Source organism: Lynx rufus, unplaced genomic scaffold, assembly GCF_022079265.1.
Source record: "Lynx rufus isolate CCGP_SWC_20201006 ecotype Redwood Valley unplaced genomic scaffold, mLynRuf1.p SCAF_6, whole genome shotgun sequence".
Taxonomy (NCBI): domain Eukaryota; kingdom Metazoa; phylum Chordata; class Mammalia; order Carnivora; family Felidae; genus Lynx; species Lynx rufus.
In genome coordinates this window covers 38447093-38467209 of record NW_025814878.1, presented here as the reverse complement: position 1 = coordinate 38467209, position 20117 = coordinate 38447093, and the positions used below count along the sequence as shown (strand labels likewise).

General features: G+C 36.1%; 1 protein-coding gene across 1 annotated transcript in view; it reads right to left on the bottom strand.

Annotated features, from left to right (window-relative positions):
- MAN1A1 (mannosidase alpha class 1A member 1) overlaps positions 1–20117 on the bottom strand; it is a 170134-nt gene that overhangs the window by 49889 nt on the left and 100128 nt on the right. The window contains exon 5 of the mRNA XM_047102417.1: positions 19927–20021. Coding sequence (XP_046958373.1) covers positions 19927–20021 — 95 coding nt within the window. The remainder of the gene's footprint in view (positions 1–19926; positions 20022–20117) is intronic.

Sequence of the window (20117 nt, the reverse complement as noted above, 5' to 3'; positions counted from 1 at the left end):
GGATGAGCACAGGGTGTTATATATAAGTGATTAATCACTTAATTCTATTCCTGAAATCATTTTTATACTATATATTAACTAACCTGGATTAAAAAAAAAAACAAACACACACAAAAAAACAAAACAGAATCGAAACTTAACTTGAAAAAAAAATTAAAGGGAAACTTGCCAACAGGATGGGCAGAAGGAACAGCAAACTTGAAGATATCAATAAAATTATCATATCTGAAGAACAGAGCAAAAATAGGATAAATATAAATGAACAGAGCTTTGGAGTCCTGTAGACTAACATTTAGAAGTCAAACAGAACGTAACTGTAGTCCTAGAAAGAGAGAAAGAAGAAAAGAAAAAAATATCTGAAGAAACAACAGCTGAAAACTTCCCAAATTTTGTGAAAAGCATGGAGGTATTAACCTTAAAAACTCAGTAAACTCCAGGATAAATACAAAGAAAACTATTCCTTGTTAGGTACATCAGAGTCAAATTTCTGCTGGCCAAAGATAATGAAAACATTTTGAAAGCAGGCAGAAAATGAACAAATCATTTACACAGAAACAGCAATAACACAACGGCTGCCTTCTTACAGAAACAATCTAGGCCATAACATAGAAGAATTACATATTCAAAACGTTAGTAAAAAAAGCTGAAAACTAAAAATTCCATATCTGATGAAACCTTACTCCAAAGAGGAAAGGGAAATAGGTATTTTCAGATAAGCAAAAGACCGAGTTCATTTGTTGCCAGCTGAACTGCAGTAAAAGAAATACTAGAAGAATCTACTCAGGCTGAAGGGAATGATTGTGAATGGAAACTGAGATCTAGAAGAAGGAATTAAGGGCATTGGAAATGGCAAATTATGGAGGTAAATGTAAGGTCAGTCAGTATATCTATCTATCTATGTCTGTCTAACTATATCTATCTGCATTTTTTTCAAAAAGAATGATACTGTTGAAAAATTTCTGTATTTTACCTGAAATGCAATACAAATTCTAAGTAGATTACAATCCTTAGAGCAAATCTATATATCTATATACATACCTAAATCTATTACATATATATGCATATATACCTATATATATATATATATATATATATGCACATATCTGTAACACTACATTGCACATCTGAAACTGATACTGTATGTTACCTAGACCAAAATAAAAAGAAAATTTAAAAATCTATATAATAATACAGACAAGGAGAAAAAAAGGAAGAGCAGGCAGCATGAGCTCCATATTTGCATCAGTTCCTCTCGTCCCCTTTCACACAGGGACGAGGAATGGTGGCCTGGGTAGACACTGCACATGCAGTTGGTTTGCATTACAGTCTAGGAAACCTTAACCTTTTAAAGGAACTGCTGACAAACTTGCCCAACTTTTGATCCAGAAGGGGATATTATCTTTATTAACTTGGACGGCAACAAAACAAAATAATACAAACCCACACTGTCCACTTCCCTAGAAGAAAACATGTCAGACACTTTATCTTCTGAGGCTGTATAAAACACCCTTGGAAAGACTGGAAAAAAGTTGATGAGACTCAACAATTCTACTTGTAAGTACTTACCTCAGAGAAATTAATACATAAAATGTTCACATAAAGACTTGCTCGTGAACTTTCAAAAGCAGCTTTGTTCATGATCACCAAAAATTGGAAATAACACAAATGTCCATAAACAGGAGAATGGAAAAACTATGGTATATCCATACAATGAAATACTACTCAGTGGTATGAAAGAAACCAGGCAGAAAAAAGCAAATACGATATGATTCCCTTTGTATAAAATTCTAGCAAGGGCCAAACCTATTTATAGTGACAGCAACATGTCAGTGATCGATTGCCTGGGGGTCAGGTCAGGGGTGAGTGAATGACTGCAAGGGTCACATGGAAAGTCTTGTGGGTGATGTTGTGTTATACATCTTGATTGTAGTGCTGGATACATGGGTGTATGTTTGTCAAAATTCATTGAAATTTACCTTCAAAATTTATGCATTTTTGCATGTAAATTATGCCTCAATAAATTTGATGAAAGAAAAAAATAGCACAAAAATTTATTTCATTGTTGTCTCTTTAAAAATGAGAATTGTTTATACTGGATTAAAATTCTACAATCAGAAAAACTAACATTTATTGAAAGTAAGAAAGATTTATTTATTGGAATTATAAGAAAACTTGTCATTGTTGAGATATACACCCATAGGATTCTTTGCTCTACACTTTTAAATCCTTAGCAAACCAAAGCTTTTCTAGATATGTGAAAATAACTATTGGAGCGAAAAAGGAGACTAGAAAAACATGCTCGATTTTCTAGTTTTTAGTTTAACATATTCAGTGGAAAGTTGAACAACGTTGGAATATTAAACTTATCAGACTTGTGAAAGTGACCTAGTTTGGAGAGACTCCTGTCATGCAGCTTTGTGGTAATTATTTATTGATTCTTCTCCAGCATACTTATTCCTTGATAACTTAATCGAAGACAGTTTTACCTTTAGTGCAAGAGCAAAGAATCTGATTAACTTCATTCTAACCCTACAGGTGTTTCATGTGTTTACAATGAATCCAAAGCTTTGGTAAAAAAAAGTCACACTAATAATATCATGATATTGTGATATTGACTTAGGGTTTTCTTTAATATACAGCTGACTCTTGAACAACATGGGGGTTAGGAGCACTGACCTCCACAACACAGTTGAAAATCCTCATATAACTTTTGACTCCTCAAAAACTTAACCTGCTGTTGACTAGAAGCTTCACCGATAACATAAGCAATTGGTTAACACATATTTTGCATGTTACATGTACTATATACTGTACTCTCACAATAAATCAAGCTAGAGAAAATGTTTCTAAGAAAATCATGAGGAAGAGAATCTGTATATGTTTGTCTGCTGTCTGCTGAATAAATGAACAGGTTCCTTTAATAAATGAGGTTTCCTTTAGCCGTTGCAATCAGAACACTGGTCTAATTCACCCAACTACTTTCCCCGAGCAGTTTCTCTGTCCAGTGCTTACCCCAGCTTTATATAACTGTAACTACAGTTATATATAAAATATAAAACTGGATCTCAGATAATAATGGCAAGAATGTATCTTGGACCACAGGGTCTTTCTGCTGATTACACCATTCTATGTTGTTCTATACGTGAGCATGCTGCTTTCTTGTCTTGCCAAAGCATTACTGAAACTTATTTTACCCTGTCATTAACCCTTGAAACAGCTTATCAAAATGTTGGAGAAGTAGACTATGACTGGGTAAAGTTCCCTGAGTGTTAGAACTATCTTCCTGAGTCTAGAAAGATTTTCACACGAAGGGATCTACCTAGAGTTTAAAAGGCAAAGACAAGAGAACTGAATTTCTGGATCACTGTCTGGGCAGCAGGTCAGTGATTAATGGGGAATATTTGCCGCAGTGCACTGTGATATTCCACTTTTATCATTCCAGACTCACTGGACTAAAGATCTCATGCATACATTCTTAATAGGACTTATTTTCCACTTCATCCTCTAATTACAATGCTTTCATACTAGAAAATTGTGAAGGATGTTGTTCCAAAGTGGTATCTCCACTTTGAAAATAAGCCTACCTGAACAAAACATCCTCTTTCATTCCATTCTTCTTCCACTCCTTAAAGTATCCAGATATAATTTAAATCTTTTTTTAAAATTTCTTTAGTTTAAGAGAGAGCAAGCATGGAGGTGGCAGTGAGAGAAGGAGGGAGAGAGAAACCCAAGCAGACTTTGCACCATCAGCGTGGAGCCTGATGTGGGGCTCGAACTCACAAACTGTGAGACATGATGACTTGAGCCAAAGACTGATGCTTAACCACTGAGCCACCTAGGTGCCTCTAATTTAAATCTTTCTTATGATTCATATATTTGGAAGTCTTGGTTTTTTTTTTATCATGCCAGAAGAAAAGAATCTAAACAGTATTTAGATAAATAATGGGACTTGGTACACCAGTTTTTAAGGTTGAGATAATGGGAAAGCCTTAATCTCTTATCTAGCTATGTAAAACAGAAAAACAGCAAATGGTGAAATACCAATTTGTAAAAGCATGCCTCATTATTTTCACTAAATAATTAATGCCTTATTTACAGAATAGAGATTTACCAAAAAGATACTATTTCCACTTGTACCTGAATGCATTGTTTTTTGTTGTAGTGGAAAAATAATTGATACTATTTTTTTAATTCACCCAGAAGTTTTCATCTTCATGCATTCAACACAGTTATGCAGAATTTTTTGAAGTCCCACAACTCAACGAAATAGCTTTTATCTGCAATAGGAAACAAAGTTTTAAGAGAACAAGAAAAGGAAGGTCATTAAACTTGCCTAGGGTGGGGAAGGGACAAGGCAGAGAGAAAGAAATTGAAGAAATCCTTGAGAACAGGTGACACAATTGGACCTTTAAAGATAGCAGAATTTTTTGGTGGTTAAAGGGTCTGCTTAGGACAAGGGGCTATATATGCATGAATGTGGGGGTTTGAGAGCACAGTGCCTGTTTGAAGAAAAACACTACAGCTTTGGGGAAGCTATTAAAGATTCTAGATTAAGGGAGAATGTGTGAAGAGCAGAAGGATAATATATTTTGAGGAGATGACTCTAGTTGTAATAGATATATATCTATCTCACCTATTTGTGATATATATCATATATATATGACATGTATATCACATATATCATATATCTCACATATATATCACATATTCATACATATATGAATACAGTCAAGTTGGAAGAGAAATTGTCTGCAGGGAGGCTTTTTCCAAAGCTACTGTTCTATCTCAGAATGGAACCATTGGGGGCCTAGAACTGGGTGATGAAGAGAATGGGAAAGAAACTTGGTTGTAAGAGGTGTCAATAATACTATGGAAATGAAGTAAACATGATCTGATGACAGACTAGCCATCAGGGATAAGTATTTAAAGACTTCAGGATGTTTGGAATGAGTTTATTGGTAGAACAAGAGGTCTGGAAGGGGAACTCCTTTGGGGATTAAAATACTGCAGACAACTTTTGACAGATTAGCTGAGGAACTATCTGGCACTCAGTAGGATATAGGGATTAAATTCTGTAGTGAAGGCTGGGCTACAGATCTGGATTAAGGGGTGGCTACTGCCTTTTAAAATCTAGGGGGACTCTGGACGTATCTGCATGCAAAGGGTTTGAAAAAGACAACAGAGTTAGCCTCAATTGTTGATCCACTCATCTATACCTACACCTACCTCCGTGCAGACAGTGAAGACTAGAAGGCAGAGACGAAAACAGCTACTCCCCATGTGAACTGTCTGTGTCATGTAGTCAGGCTCACACCAAACTGGGTGTCTCTAGCACCCTTGTTTTGCTTATAGCTGCACTCTTTACTGCTTGCCTAAAGGTAATTATGTTTCCCAGCATCTTTTGGAACTCTTCATCTGTGCCCCGAAGAAGGACCTGGACACTTGCCACTCACCTGTCACCACAAGAGCATTCCCAGCCTGGGATGACAGAGACAAGTAAGGCTATTCCATCAGGGCAGCGTGGGGGTGCTGGGCAACACTAGGACAGTCCCACAGATGCAGGGAGAAATGAGGAAAGCTTCCTGAAAGTGGTGCTGTCCCTGCCATGTCTTAAAGGGGAAGGGACAAAGGGAAACTTGTTCCAGACAGAGATAATGTAAATACACAGAGGAAAGAATAGTCATGACACAGTTGAGAAATTCTACAGCTTGTACAACAGAAATATAGATCATAGAGCATCTTTTTGGCTAATTTTGATTTTATACTTAAGGTAATGAATAACCACTAAAGAAGAAGACACAAGGAAGTGACATGATAACATTTCCATTTATTTTTTTTATTTATTTATTTATTTATTTATTTATTTAACGTTTATTTATTTTTGAGACAGAGAGAGACAGAGCATGAACGGGGGAGGGTCAGAAAGAGGGAGACACAGAATCTGAAACAGGCTCCAGGCTCTAAGCGGTCAGCACAGAGCCCGACGCAGGGCTTGAACTCATGGACTGCAAAATCATGACCTGAGCTGAAGTCGGCCGCTTAACCGACTGAGCCACCCAGGCGTCCCTAAAATTTCCATTTTAAAAACATTCCAACAGTGTGGAACTTTGGAAGATGTCTTGGGAAACTGGTGGCAAGACAATGTTAAAAGTTATTGCAATGGTTGAAATAAGTGATGGTGAGGGCCCGAGTGGAAGAAGGAAGAGAAGGCCCAGAAATAAATAAAGAAGGGAAACATTATGGATGAAGTATCAGCAAAAAAGTAAAAGGATGGAAGGGCCGGAGAGGGGAAGGGGCCCAGGAAAGAAGGTCCTGGGAGAAGGACAAGGGGGTACATTCAAGAATACAAGTGCTACCACTAAAGACTCTTTAAAAAAAATTGTTTTTTAATGTTTATTTTTGAGAGACAGAGACGGAGCATGAGTGAGGGAGAGGCAGAGAGAGAGGGAAACACAGAATGCAAAGCAGGCTCCAGGCTCTGAGCTGTCAGCACAGAGCCCGATGTGGGGCTGGAACTCAGAAGTCATGAGATCATGACCTGAGCCGAAGTTGGATATTTAACCAACCGAGCCACCCAGGCACCCCTGAAGACTCTTTTTGAGGAAAGGGGAAAGAATGGGATTCCAATGATTCAGGTACAAATTTAGGACTTAATAATAGAATACTGAGATGTTTTTATGTCAGAGCATAAAAGTTTTCTTTAGTTCAAATAGCTCCAAATGATTTCAAAAGGAAATTCAAATTACAGAATTGGATATTTATATCTGTGCCAGACTAGATTAAATCAAATTAACAAAACTTTAAAACATACCTATATTTGGAATTCCTCTGTAGACTATAGAGAATGGCAGAAGCATAAGGCATTGATATTTGCTTGTCTGTTTACCTACAGCTTGTACACGCATAATTCCTCTTGCTTCCCATTTCCTCCCCTTTACACTCTTTTCCTCAGGATGAACACAATAATAACTATATTTTGTAGCACCTTTTATTGAAGAGACCTAGGTTTTACTGTTTTCAGAAAAACTCAAAACACAAATTTATTATTTTTATAGATTATTCTATATAGAGCTTATACTTACCCTACAAATCCCAGTTTTTGAAACTTCTTTTTCAACTATAAATATGAAATCATTACTCTCTTGGTCATGGGCCTCAGAAACTCAAATTAGCAAATTCTGTAATCTGAAACCTTTTGAATCTAACAAAAGTTTTGGATATTAGCACCAAATATGCCATCCATTTAAAAATATGACTCTTCCAGTGCAGACTGGTACCCTCAGCCATTTTACTGCTCACTCAATCAATATTAAATATTAATGTCTTCAAGCACTTTCTGACCTATTTCATATTAAAACCAATAACTCACCTTAGAAAAGTTCTTGATATAATTAACAATCTTTTCAGGCACACTTCCACAGCTGACCCACTTTAAAGTGGAGAAAATTAATACAAATAAAGGAGAATGTGCCACAGGATTATTTACCCTTATAATATTTAGAGCTGGTTAAAAGTAATTTAGAACTTCCCTTGAAACCAATTTAAAAAATATTCTCAAGAGTAACCTACACAGGATCAAAGTCCACTTAATATAATGAGACAATATGCCCATTATAAACTGCCAAACGATAAGACACTGGTCTGGGCTTGACAAAGGTAAATGACATTCAGATATTTATTGTTTATGGCAGCAGCCTTTGAAGCAGAATGCAAGACTCTTAATTAGAGTGCAGGAAGAAACTATCAAAGCTGCTATTTCTAAATTTTTTATCTGAAAGGAAAAAAAAAGCTTTATCAAATTAAATATTCAGATATTCACTGCTCCCCTCCCTTGGTGCTTCTTGTAAAAAGCTCCATACAAGATAGCCCCGTGATGATTCTGCAGAGACTACACAGTGAGAAGAGGTCAGCAGGGTACCTCACTTGTTTTACAGCAGTCAGTGACTTCTGATGTATTATGGTTTATGAGCTATAGAATGTCACTGATGCAGTTAATTTTAACACCCAAGACCTTACACAGCAGAGTAATTCTATTACAATACTTCGTAAAGAGATGGGGAGTGACCACGAAAATATTTTGCAACAAACAGAGATTTTATGATTATCTTGAAGCAAAGAATTTAATCAAGAGTTGACCTTTCAGAAAAAGAAAATGGTCTTTATTTGCTGATGTTTACTGGGACATACTACCTGTCAGTAGTATGCTACCTATGAGATGATTTAAAGAAGCCAAGGAGGAGAAGGAGGAGGAGCAGGAGAAAGAGAAGGACTACAAGAAAAAGAAGAAGAAACAGGAAGAAAACAACACACTTATTCTACAACTTGAAAATAAAAGTAACAAGTTAACATGGATCAACTCTGAATTTGAAAAGAACTCTAAGGAAAGATTATTTTGAAATTAGGACATTCCTGAAAATATTTCTGAAAGTGGCTCACCTCACAACTCATATTTGTATCAAACTTAAGAATGGAAGTTTCTATTCTGCTTTAAAATCTTCTAAAGGAAGAGTTCCAGAGGTTTTTGTTTCTTTTACTTTGCAAGAACAAAGGATGATATCAGGAAAGACTGACATTTCCTGGCACAATTACAAGAATATTCTTTGCATAACCAAAGGATGGGATTTAATGCAAACATCATGTTTTAGGAAAGTCAGCCAGTGCCACACTTCTCTCACCAATACAACTTTGCTACCTTTTCCTTCTGGACAGAGTTAAAACCAAATTTTGAAATAAGGAAAACAGAATGGGACCTTTGAAACACTCACGGTATCATAAGCCTTAAACTGAAATGAAAAATAAAATCACACTACACTGTCTAAAATGATCATTCATGTACTCCTTTTTAAAAAAATGTTTATTTATATTTGAGGCAGGGTACACATGTGTGAGTGCGCCAATGAGTGTGAGCAGGCGAGGGATAGACAGAGGGAGACAGGGAATCCCCAGCAGGCTTCAAGCTGTCAGTGTATAGCCTAATGGAGGTAGTGTGGTGAGGCCTGAACTCATGAATCCGTGAGATCACGACCTGAGCCAAAATCAAGAGTCGAATGCTTAACCGACTGAGCCACCCAGGTGCCCCAACACTCATTTCTTACTAAAATACTTTATTTCCTCATCTATTTCTTATCCTTTACAATTCTACTTTTTGAGTGTTTGCAAATGTATAGGACATATTAATACAGCGGTCCATATATACATAATTTACAAATAAGAGTACATGTTCTGGGTGAGTGCTCAAAAATATCTCATTGATAAGAGATGGCTTAAAAACCATGGGTTTATGGTGCTGATATAATAGTGGGCTGCACATTCCATCATGTGATTAGCTACAGTAATTGCATGTAAACAAATGGTTAAAAGTGCTGCATTTATACGATGTTAACATGAATTTTTTCCTATTAAGTTCCGGAACCACTATTTTAATGCCTCACAATTAATGAAATCACCGCAATTTTAGTCCTTACTGCAACCCTTATTTTAGGTTATTACAATAATTTAAAAACAATCCTTCTTCAGCCATGTAGTTAAATTGGGTACTTGACTTCCCTTTGTTGTTCCAGATAATGACAATTACTATGAGGTCTCTACAATGCTTCCCTTGTTTGAGGAAGACCATGAGTTACAAACTGAACACGAGAGTCATGTTAGAATTACAAATGTGTGTATACCTATTATACACACACGCACGTATGCACACACTTCTTTACATGAAAGTCCATTCTTCTGTGCTAAGGTCTAACTTAAACACAGGTAGTATGGATGGGTGGTATGGATGTCTACCATGATGATTTCAGGATCCTGAAATTCCATAGTGATCCACACTTATGGATCTAAAAGACGCCTGACTTCTTGAATTTCTGCATTCTGTCATAAACATCATCTCAGGAAAACTGATACAATTTATTAATTCTACTTTAACAAATGAGAAAATCAAAGCTTGGAGAAAGAAGATATGTGATCATGTTATTTTTTAATAGAGTCATATTCAGTAAAATGCAGCATTTTAAACACATAGTTTGGTGCTCTTGGAGAAATATTTATATTTGTCATACTATTCTTAAATTAGTGGAAGCAGGACTTCTATTCCCGTTCTTTCTGATGCCATTTTCTTAAATGCAATCAGCAAAGTCATAGAAATTGGCACTGTCAGATATTAAAAAATTATGGCAAATCTGTAATTCATAATTCATTTATTTCCCAAAGTCCATTTGCAGAGTGCCAACTAGGTATAAAAAGGCACTATGCTGACAGCTCTTGGGGACTGAGATTAGGACAGGACATTCTATGGCTCTCCAAGGAGAGAGGGCACCAACCCCAAGGGCACAGGCATAGAAAACTAAAGATGGGAGAACCCAAGAGCGTGTAATCATTTTGTTCAAGGCATACAGAAGATGTCTTATAAAATCATATGCTTTAAGGGTTTAGCAAGCAGATTCATTGGCCTCTGCAATAAATGCAGTCATATTTAAAAAGGAAGTGACACAACACTACACTGTACTCACACACAGCTATTAGAAATGATATCCACCTTAAAATGGTTTATGTAACTTTTATTGTACTTCCAGGGGGTAGAATAGATTTACGCTTAAGTTTTGGAAAACTGCTCACTGACAGAACCATTATAGTAATTGCACTGGGTCTGTTTATTAATTTGTCACAATTAAGTCAATAAGAGCTTTACTAATGTCCTATTACTTGATTAGTTTTGAAAGTGATTATCTTAAGAACTCAACTTAATTGGAAGCCTCTCAATTTACAAGGTACATTAAACCCTCAGTAGCATCTTAAGATTATTCAACATATGCAGGTCAATTACCAGTAATCACTGTTTTGTACAAATGTTCCATAAAAACTATAGCATGACATGACAAAGAGGGAAAGTGAGACCTAATTAATAATGCTAAACTCCAACTGACATTTCCAGGATAAAAGAGCAATATGAGCCCTCATATAAGGTCTTCCTAAAACTAGGTCTGTTACTAAAAATCAAATAAAGAAATGCTAGCAACTCTCTACCTTACAGATGAAGATAATTTGTCATGATTGCTAAATCACCAAATTGCATTGCTTGTACTCATGCCCAGTTGCACATTAATTTCCAGATTAGTAAATTACAATTAATTCTTATTGCTCCATCACTTTTCTTTTTCTAGTTAATAAAGGAGACAGCAATCAATTCCTGTTCATCCCACTTTTTAGAACAGATCAACTACAACCACTACTGCATGAGCAGAAAACATGGAGTGGTTAATATACCCACTGAGAGTGTAAGACTTTTAAAAATTATTGGCTGTAGTATAAATATTTTATATTGACCTTCCAATTCCCAAAGATTCAATATAGTTAGTTGAATATTTACAATGATTAACAATAATAAGGGCTGAGAAATTGCTTTGATACCTAGGCTGATTTCCAAACATCTAATCAAACGATTTCATAAACTTTTAAATTAAACTTTATTAATTAGATATTTGAAAGGTTTGCCCCACAGTAAAAACATGAGCCTGGTCTTGAGATTAATCACAGGAAAATTGATTGCTGCTTCATTAAAAATCTGGGATAGCAGGCTCCTTGAAAAGATTATTCCACTGCTGACCTGTAAAGGCACTGTATGAATTATGTGTTCTGACTTGTTCCTAATTTAAGTCCTGTACACAGAATACATTTCCAATTGCCAAGTCTGATTTGCCACCAATTGTGTGAATACAGTGAACAAAGCTGAATCCCTAAAATACTAGTTCTGAGCATTTGAAAAACTTGAGATGAAAGCCACTTTGAGTTTGTTGCATTCAAATAACTATAATTGTCCTTAAAATTGTCCTGGGGAGTTAACTGCTTCAACAGTGGGATGCTGTGGGGGAAAGTAGTGGTCATATTTAACGATCCAGTTCCGTGCATTTTGTACCAAGGATCTATCTGCCAAGAACTGAATAGTGAGGAAGGCCTCTTACCAGCCTTCCCACATACCACAAGCCATTTTTTAAGGGATTTAAGCAGCGCTCTTGGGGTAGATTATCTCTCAATTGCCTACACATCACCTTTGATAAATTTTTGCACTTTAATTACTCATATGCTGTAATTTAGCTTTAAGTGTGGGCACTTCAGGAAATACAGAAAAAAAAAACCCACACATTTTTTCAGCATCTAATCCATGGTTGAATAAAACATCAGCCAGTTTACTCCATTCACATGTCAACTTTCTGCCACTGCCCCACCGAAGCGCAGCAGCAGAAGTGGTCTGTGGCAGACGGGAATTCATGAAGCAAGAGGGTGGGGTGGTGTAGAGAAGTAATGAGGACTGTTAGAGGCTGTGTGCAAAGACAGATATGGTCTGCTCCTTCCTCCAGGGAATAAAAGACACTGAAAACCTCATTTACCTGGGTATTAACTTCAATTATGGCCAGAGGAGTGGGAAGAAATGGAACAGTTCAGACGCCATTAGGTTCTTGAAATTCTTACTGCCTCACAACGCATGACTAAGGAATAGCAAAGCATCCTTTATTCAGAATTTCTTGTCCCTTATGTCCCAATAAAGGAGGATATACACAAAGTACCTTTAAATTAAGTGTTGCTATCCTTATTTTCCACTTGCAATAAATAAATGCCTTTAGTTTGGTCAAGCTATGGAGTGCTTGGCACAGATATAGTGATCTGACGCTTGGCGAGAGAATTAAATGATCCAGAAGAAGCCTGGGTTCCCTCCTCCCCTTCTGATGGGAGGATGATCATAACTTCTTGGGCTCTGGAATGCCCTCAGGTATAGGACCAGGTCACCAGCTGCTTAAAATAAAGTTGCTTTGCCTGAGCCATAAGAATGGCTTTTACACAAATGGCTCTCCTTTCTATGTTACCCCGAAGTCCTTCATTGAAAATGTTTTTTTGTTCCCCTCTATGCTAAAATGGACCAACATTTGCTTTCTAGTCTTACTGAATTAAAAAAAAAAATAATAGTGCAAGGGAAAAAACATGTAAACTTTTTTTGGGGGTAATTAATGTCTGGAATCAGTGCTTTCCAGAAGAGGCAATAAACTGCTTAGAATTAATTGAAAGAGTTGGGTAATTATTAACAAAATAAACTAGTCATAGAAACAGAATCCTCCCTCCCCTCTCCTCCGCCACTCCTCACCCCTCAAGGATGTTTGGAGTTGGGGGCTTCACTGAGCAGCTCTGAGATTTAAGAAACTAACTAGCTCTTATGGCTCATTTCTTATATTAAGATGGTTCTCAAAGTATGGTCCTTGAGCATCAGCAGCATTGGTAGCATCAGCCTCTGCGTCAGCTGGATCTGGGTAGAAATGCAAATTATTGAGACTTACCAAAAACCTGTCCAGTCAGAAACTCTTAGGGGGCAGCCAACAATATTTGTTTTTAACAAACTCTCTAGGCAATTCTTATACACTCTAAAATTTGAGAACTACTATTCTATTAAAGCTGGGTATTTTCATACCAATTTTCTAATATTTCTATATTTCAAAAGTTAAACTGACCATCAATTGGGCAGGGAAATGTTTTCAAAGGTAATTGAGAAGAGAAATGAAGCTATTCTCAGCATATAAACACTAGACTTAATGCAGTGATTTTCAACCCCAGGTGAACATTGGAATAGCTGAGGAGATTTGAAAAATGCCAAGACCATACTCCAAGCCAAATGAAACAGACCTGGGGACAGGGAGGCAGCAAAAAATATGTATTTTTAAATGCCCTAGTTATTCTAAAGCACTGGAAAGGTTGAGAATCACTGACAGAAAGTAACCATAGCAGTCAGACCCTCAGTAGAAGTGAGACAGCCTAAGAACTAGGAAGGAGGGCTCTACAGATATTTACAGCAAGAGTGCACATACCTTCTTATGGACCAGGCTTATGCCATATTAATTAAACACTATCTAATATGTGGGACATGGGAAAAGACCATTGCCTTTTATTGCCTCACACACTTCTTAAATCTTATGGATGGAGCAGTTCTTATTTCTAGAGGAGACAATTCACCAATAAATATAATTTTAGAGAGGAAACTGAGATTGGAACCTATAGGCTGATTCCAAAATATTCTAAAAAATAACAAATATTTGAGTATGGAACCAGCACAATCCTACATGTACTACATGGAGACATTCTCTCTATATTTCCAGCTGGTTCTACAAATACCATCTCTCTTCCTGACCTCAAAAATGAAACTTGAGAATGGGTTATAAGCACTGAATAGCTTAAAAACTTAAAAACTGCTATAAAAGAAGTATCAAGACCAAATTAGTTTTAGTTATGTGCTATTTTCTATAATATAAAATACTATACACACCACATAATTTTATAATGAAAATTGAGAAGAACAAAAATTAATAATAATTTCAACTTACATTTATTTCACACCACTTCGAAATGATATTTTATAATTAAACCATTAGATTTCCACAAAAAACTTTATGAGGTCATTAGGATAAGTAAAATTACTATTATTATTTTACTTTATGAGAAGGTAACTCAGTTTAGTGACTTATCCAAGGCCAAGAGCTATATTGACAATGTTCATAAACAGCAGCTTTAACTATGGTACTGATATTCTAATGTCTGACATTGATAACTTTGTGCATGTCAGTATGAAAACCTTAAAATATAGTTATTATTAAAACATTCAATAAGGAAAAATAAAAACAGAGTAGGTTAGCTTAAGATGCTTGGAAAAAGTGGAACTTCCTTCTTTTCTAGGGTTGCTTGAACTTTGAATTTTTAGCAGATCCACAAAATATATAAATAAAAGATAAAGATAAGACACAACACTGATTTTACACTCAGGTTGTATCACTGCTACAGAACCTTTTTCAGCATTTTGCATCAGAATATTAGAGAATCATTAAATAAGTCTGATCTGTTCATGTTCAAAAAATTTGTTTCTTGATTTTTAAAATATTATTCTTGTGACTTAAAGTCTAAGATTGTATTTGCTTCATCTTAAAATTTAATAAGTTTAATAATATGAACATTTATATTTCAACTCTCAAATAAAACACAGGGAGATATATGGAAAATATTTTTAAAAATATTTAGCTTAATTAGATGGTCTTTCATAGTTTGTGTCTACTGAAACCAGCTACAATAATACTTAAGCATTTACACCCCAAAGTAAAACCCAATAAGGGGGCTACTGCCTTTTGTTACTATAGTACATGCTTCACACAGGATAATCTTTCACTATTAGAAAACCTTAAGCTATGTAGTATTCTTAATTAAGGCCCCATTTCAGTTAAAGTAAAGCAATTTGCAATTTAATTATAATAATAATACAAATTGCAACGTAACTAATGATACAATATGCTGTTGTGTTGCATAATTAGAGCAGTCAGTAAATAAGGTTTTACAAAGCAGGAAATAAGAATAGGTGAAGGAGTTGTGCTCATTCATCACCTTGCTGACTAACGAGAGCTGGAACGGAGATCAGTCACTTCCCAGCACATCCCTTGATGTGCGCCACAAAAGCACACGCTATAGACAGTTCCACTAACCTAATATAACCACCAGGCAAGTGTCAGTTTGGAAAAATCCACAAAGAGAAACAAGTGATAAAATAGTATATAGCTAAAACTAACTCATTTATCAAGAAAGACAGAATAATTATTAGGAATGCCCAGATTGTAGGCCTTGTGATAGAAATGAGTAATGGGAACATTAACTATATTATTTTAAATTAAGAACACACTGGAGAAAACTCCAAATCTAGTAAGTTTATCTAGGCTTGAATTACACCTAGAAATATGGAAATAGTGAAATGCTTTATTTTACAAACCACAGAGGTGATTTTTCTTCTGTAGGGTGGAGAAAAAGAATGCATAGGGCCTCCTGTTCACAGTAATAAGATCAGACATCAAATTTTGACATTTGCACATTAGAGAAATTGAGTTCTACCAAAAATCTAATCTACTAAAAAGGCCATGCTTTCCTTTTAACAGAGGTGTTATATAATACACACATCTTCATTCTGCTATTGTATTGGTGAAGCTGGTATGTTAGTCGAATCAGGTCCTGTGTATGACACCCAGGTATCTGTTCAAATTACCACTTGCTATTAAATCACAATTCCGATTAACTTACAAGATAATATAGCAGCTCTTGAATTAAGAATTATTACAGATGTAGCAAAAGAGATAATTATATAACTATTTTTTCTGAACAGATTTTTGGGACAGAATTCCTAATGTGGAACATGAGTAAATTATTTAGATTCTCTGCTATTCTCAGTTTGCACAAATGCTGAAAACCAATTTGGCTTATTGGTGTTTTGGCTCCAAATGCATAAACCTCCTCAATTCAAACTACTGCTTGCTTTAAATTCAACTCGGTGAGTACTTATTATCTCTCCTTGGCACAGACCAGTTTACATTCATCAGTTACTTGAGTGAGTGTATAATATAGTAACATATAAAAAATATATTCTGCTTTACCAACCAGGCCGTGAATACCCTGAGGGAAAGATCATGTCGGTTGTCTTTTTAAATAAAGTGAAAAGAAACAGAAAATCTTCCCAGGACCCAGTACAGAAACTTTATCACAGCAGGGACTAAAATAAATGCTTATTTCTTACAACAGAAAGGTAAAGAAACCAATTATCTTCAGGCAATAATCTGAATACTAGAGGGATGTGAATAGATAACACCAATAAGTTCACATTTTTTGTTAGCATATAGGTGTTGGCAAAGAGCAGAATCCCTATTTTTAAAATTGAGAAGCAAGAGAACTATGATATTACAGACAGAATATTCTATACCGCTCCCATCGTAATTATTGCCAAAATTTTCAAAGCCAGTCAACAGTGAGTATGTAGCTACTGTATTCTAAAAAGCACCCTCAAGCACTTTTTTTCTTGTGGGAATCATTCCACAGACACTCCCTTATTCTGAGAAGATAATTAAGAAAATATGTTTTTGCCAGACATATTTTTCCCCTCTCCTTTGAAAATTTTACTGGTGACAGCCGTCAAAAAACTAGAAAAGAAGCTCCATGCCAGCTGTCCCTTATCCTCTGGCACATACTGTAAAAATACAGATACTCAGAGGAAACAGCACATATACACAGGTTGACATGAACCACACATCCTGAAAGGCACTTATTACAGATAAATATGAAACTCTGGCTTCTTTTCCTAGAGGATATTCTTTAAGGTAATAAACAAGCCTCACAGCTGGACGGAGAATGAATTCTATGAGTATACTTGATTACGCAAAGGGATGTGAGGAATTTCAGTGGATTGATATCACTATTAATTCTGCCATGGCTTATTTTGTGAATTTGGGCAAGTCAGTGCTATTTAGTAAATGGGATTGAGAATGGAAAAAATGTATAATAAAAAATTTCATACAAATCGCCCAGGAAGAAATTAAAAGTGTTCCCATCAGCTCTTGAGTGGTCACCTAATTTCCTCTAGTTTTACGGGAAAACATTAGAGAATACAATAAAATGACACATTAGTTTTTAACATATATAATTTTCCTGTAATCTTTGAACTTAAAAAATTCTAATGTAAAATACTATACATTCAAAATAAGCTTTTAAAAAAAACTCCATGCCCCAGCTGATGAATTTTCAAGAGGTATAGACAATAGAGGATAATAGAGGATTCCTCAGTATTTAAGTTTTTAGAAGTATTCCTTTGTGTACTGAAAACTACCTCCACTATACACGAAGGATAGTTTTAACTAAGGAAAAAGCCTCTTGGCTGTTGGAAGCAAACACTAAGTAAAATTAAATATGCTTGAAAAGAATCTAATTTCTTATGCTTATTTTGAGAGAGGCTAGAACTAACTGAATGATACGTGCACCTTACAATAATTGACTGAACTTGGGCAATGATGGAGGTGCACACCTCTCTCTGCTAGTTTCAGCAGGGCCTTATTTAATTACCTTCCAGGAAACAATGCAAATTAGTTCCGCAGAATCTTAGAGTAGAGGTTGGAGAGATCATTCACGTCAGTATTTTAAACTTAGGGTTCTTAGGTTCTAGGTGGGCTCCGATGGTGCTGTTAGCTTTTGGAAATTGTGCAAAAATATGTGTAGTCAGGAATGTGCATTTTATGAGGAGAGGGCCATGTTCCATCAGAATTTCCAAATGGCCTATAAACCTGAAAAGGTGCACGAAGCAACTACTGAAGTGGCCTAACTTCCAGTTTACAAATAATCCTGGGGAGCTGAAATGATTGCTCGAAAGACGCTCAGAGTGGCTGTAAAATACCTGGAACCAGGTCTCCTGATAACCACTTAACTCAGTGTATTATTATGCTTATATCATTTTTTTTCTCAGAGGGTAAGTAGGAAAAAAAAAGTGTTAAATGTGCAAAGTGTTTTCATAACCAGGTCTTATTTCAGGTGGCAGAGTCATTTCTAGGTCAGAGTATTTTCTATAAATACAAAGTCCAAAGATATAGAAGCCTATTATAGGTGATCTACATGAGCCAAATAAAAAACTCACGGACCTCCAAACAAACACCATACTGCCTCCAGGCCAAGCACACACCCACTCTTGCTTTGAGTCCCTGCAGTGTATGCTATGACCTTCAAGGTGGAAGAGAGAGCTGTCAGACCTCTAAAGGGAAAAGCGGATCCTGAGATATCACATCATACAATAGAGAACTCAAGTTAACATGGCCTACTTTGGTGGACTCTCCCTCTCCCTGCCTTACTGATAACATCCCCGCCTCAAACACACACACACACACACACACACACACACACACACACACACACACAATTATAAACAGGTACAGTGTGATGTCAGGTATCAATATATAACATACAAATGAAAACAAAGCGTCACATTTAACTGATTTATTAACCAAATAATTAATTTCACTGACTAAGATTAATTTCAGGAAAGAAAGTCACTAAAATAAGTAATTTAGAATAAATGTGCATTAATCCTGCCAAATCACCCTGCACATCCTCTTGGCATTTCTAAAAACAAGAAAACTTTTTAATGTATTGATGTGTGTATAAATGTCTAAGTACATATTCTATCTCTACCATTTATATACAATATGATGTTAGGCAAATTACTTAATTTCTCTGCGGTGCAAGTCCCACTAGTAAAATGGAGATAACAATGGTATTGACCTTTTTGGGTCACTGTGGGATTGAATATGGTGATACACGCAAAGACCCTAGAACAAAGCTTGACATTTTATGATAATAAAATAGCTATCATCATCATCACCACCACCACCACAAGGAGGTACGTATGTAACTAATTACTTATGGGGGAGAAGGGGTTAAGAAGGCAGCTTAAGATAAGACTGTTTATTGGCAAACTATTCAACTATCATAAAAATTCAAACTACTCCCTGGGAAAATACCAGAAAGTCTGTTTAGCCCAGGTTTTCTTGGAGCCAAATTCCCATGGACTTGGCATAACAAGATTCTCCACCCAAATGGGATGAGAAGGTTGGGCTGATCTGGGTCAGTGGAGCAGTTCCATTCCCTCCTTACAACTGTGGGCAGGCCAGCTCCAAGTGCTCCCCACCTGTCACACCAGTTCCTTACATGGGAGATCTGATTGGTCCAAGGTTCTGGCTCTGCAGTATCTCTGCCAGCAGCCCAATTGAAGTAAGTGCTCTTAGGACTTGGATTCTTTGGAAGTGAAATGCTTTGACAATGATTTTAAAGATAATGGGATGTTCTTGGTATTTACAGGGAGACAATATTCAACATCACCATGAATAGTGAAAACCTCAAATCACGTTTGGCTTGGATGATTCTGTTGGGGTCATACCATCCCATGATAGGGACCCATCTAAGGCCTGGAAAACTGCTAGCTTCCAACACTAGGACAGATGCCAAGACTCCCAGTGGTATCAGTCACTGACATCATACAAGAAATTATCCATCCAGTTAAACCACAATTGAATATTCCAACTTAAAATATGTTGTGAAAATGAAGAATTTTACCTTTTTATATTCAGCAATGCCCAAGGTATTCCAGAGGGAGTATGAAACGCAGGTAGCAATTTTACCCCAAGTTCCACTGCTTTCTTTCGAAATATCTGAAAAGTTAAACAGTTACGTAAGCTACTATTGTAAGCAAAACAAAAAAGTGTTATATTATCGTCTCACATTTAGTACTTTTCTACTTTAAAATT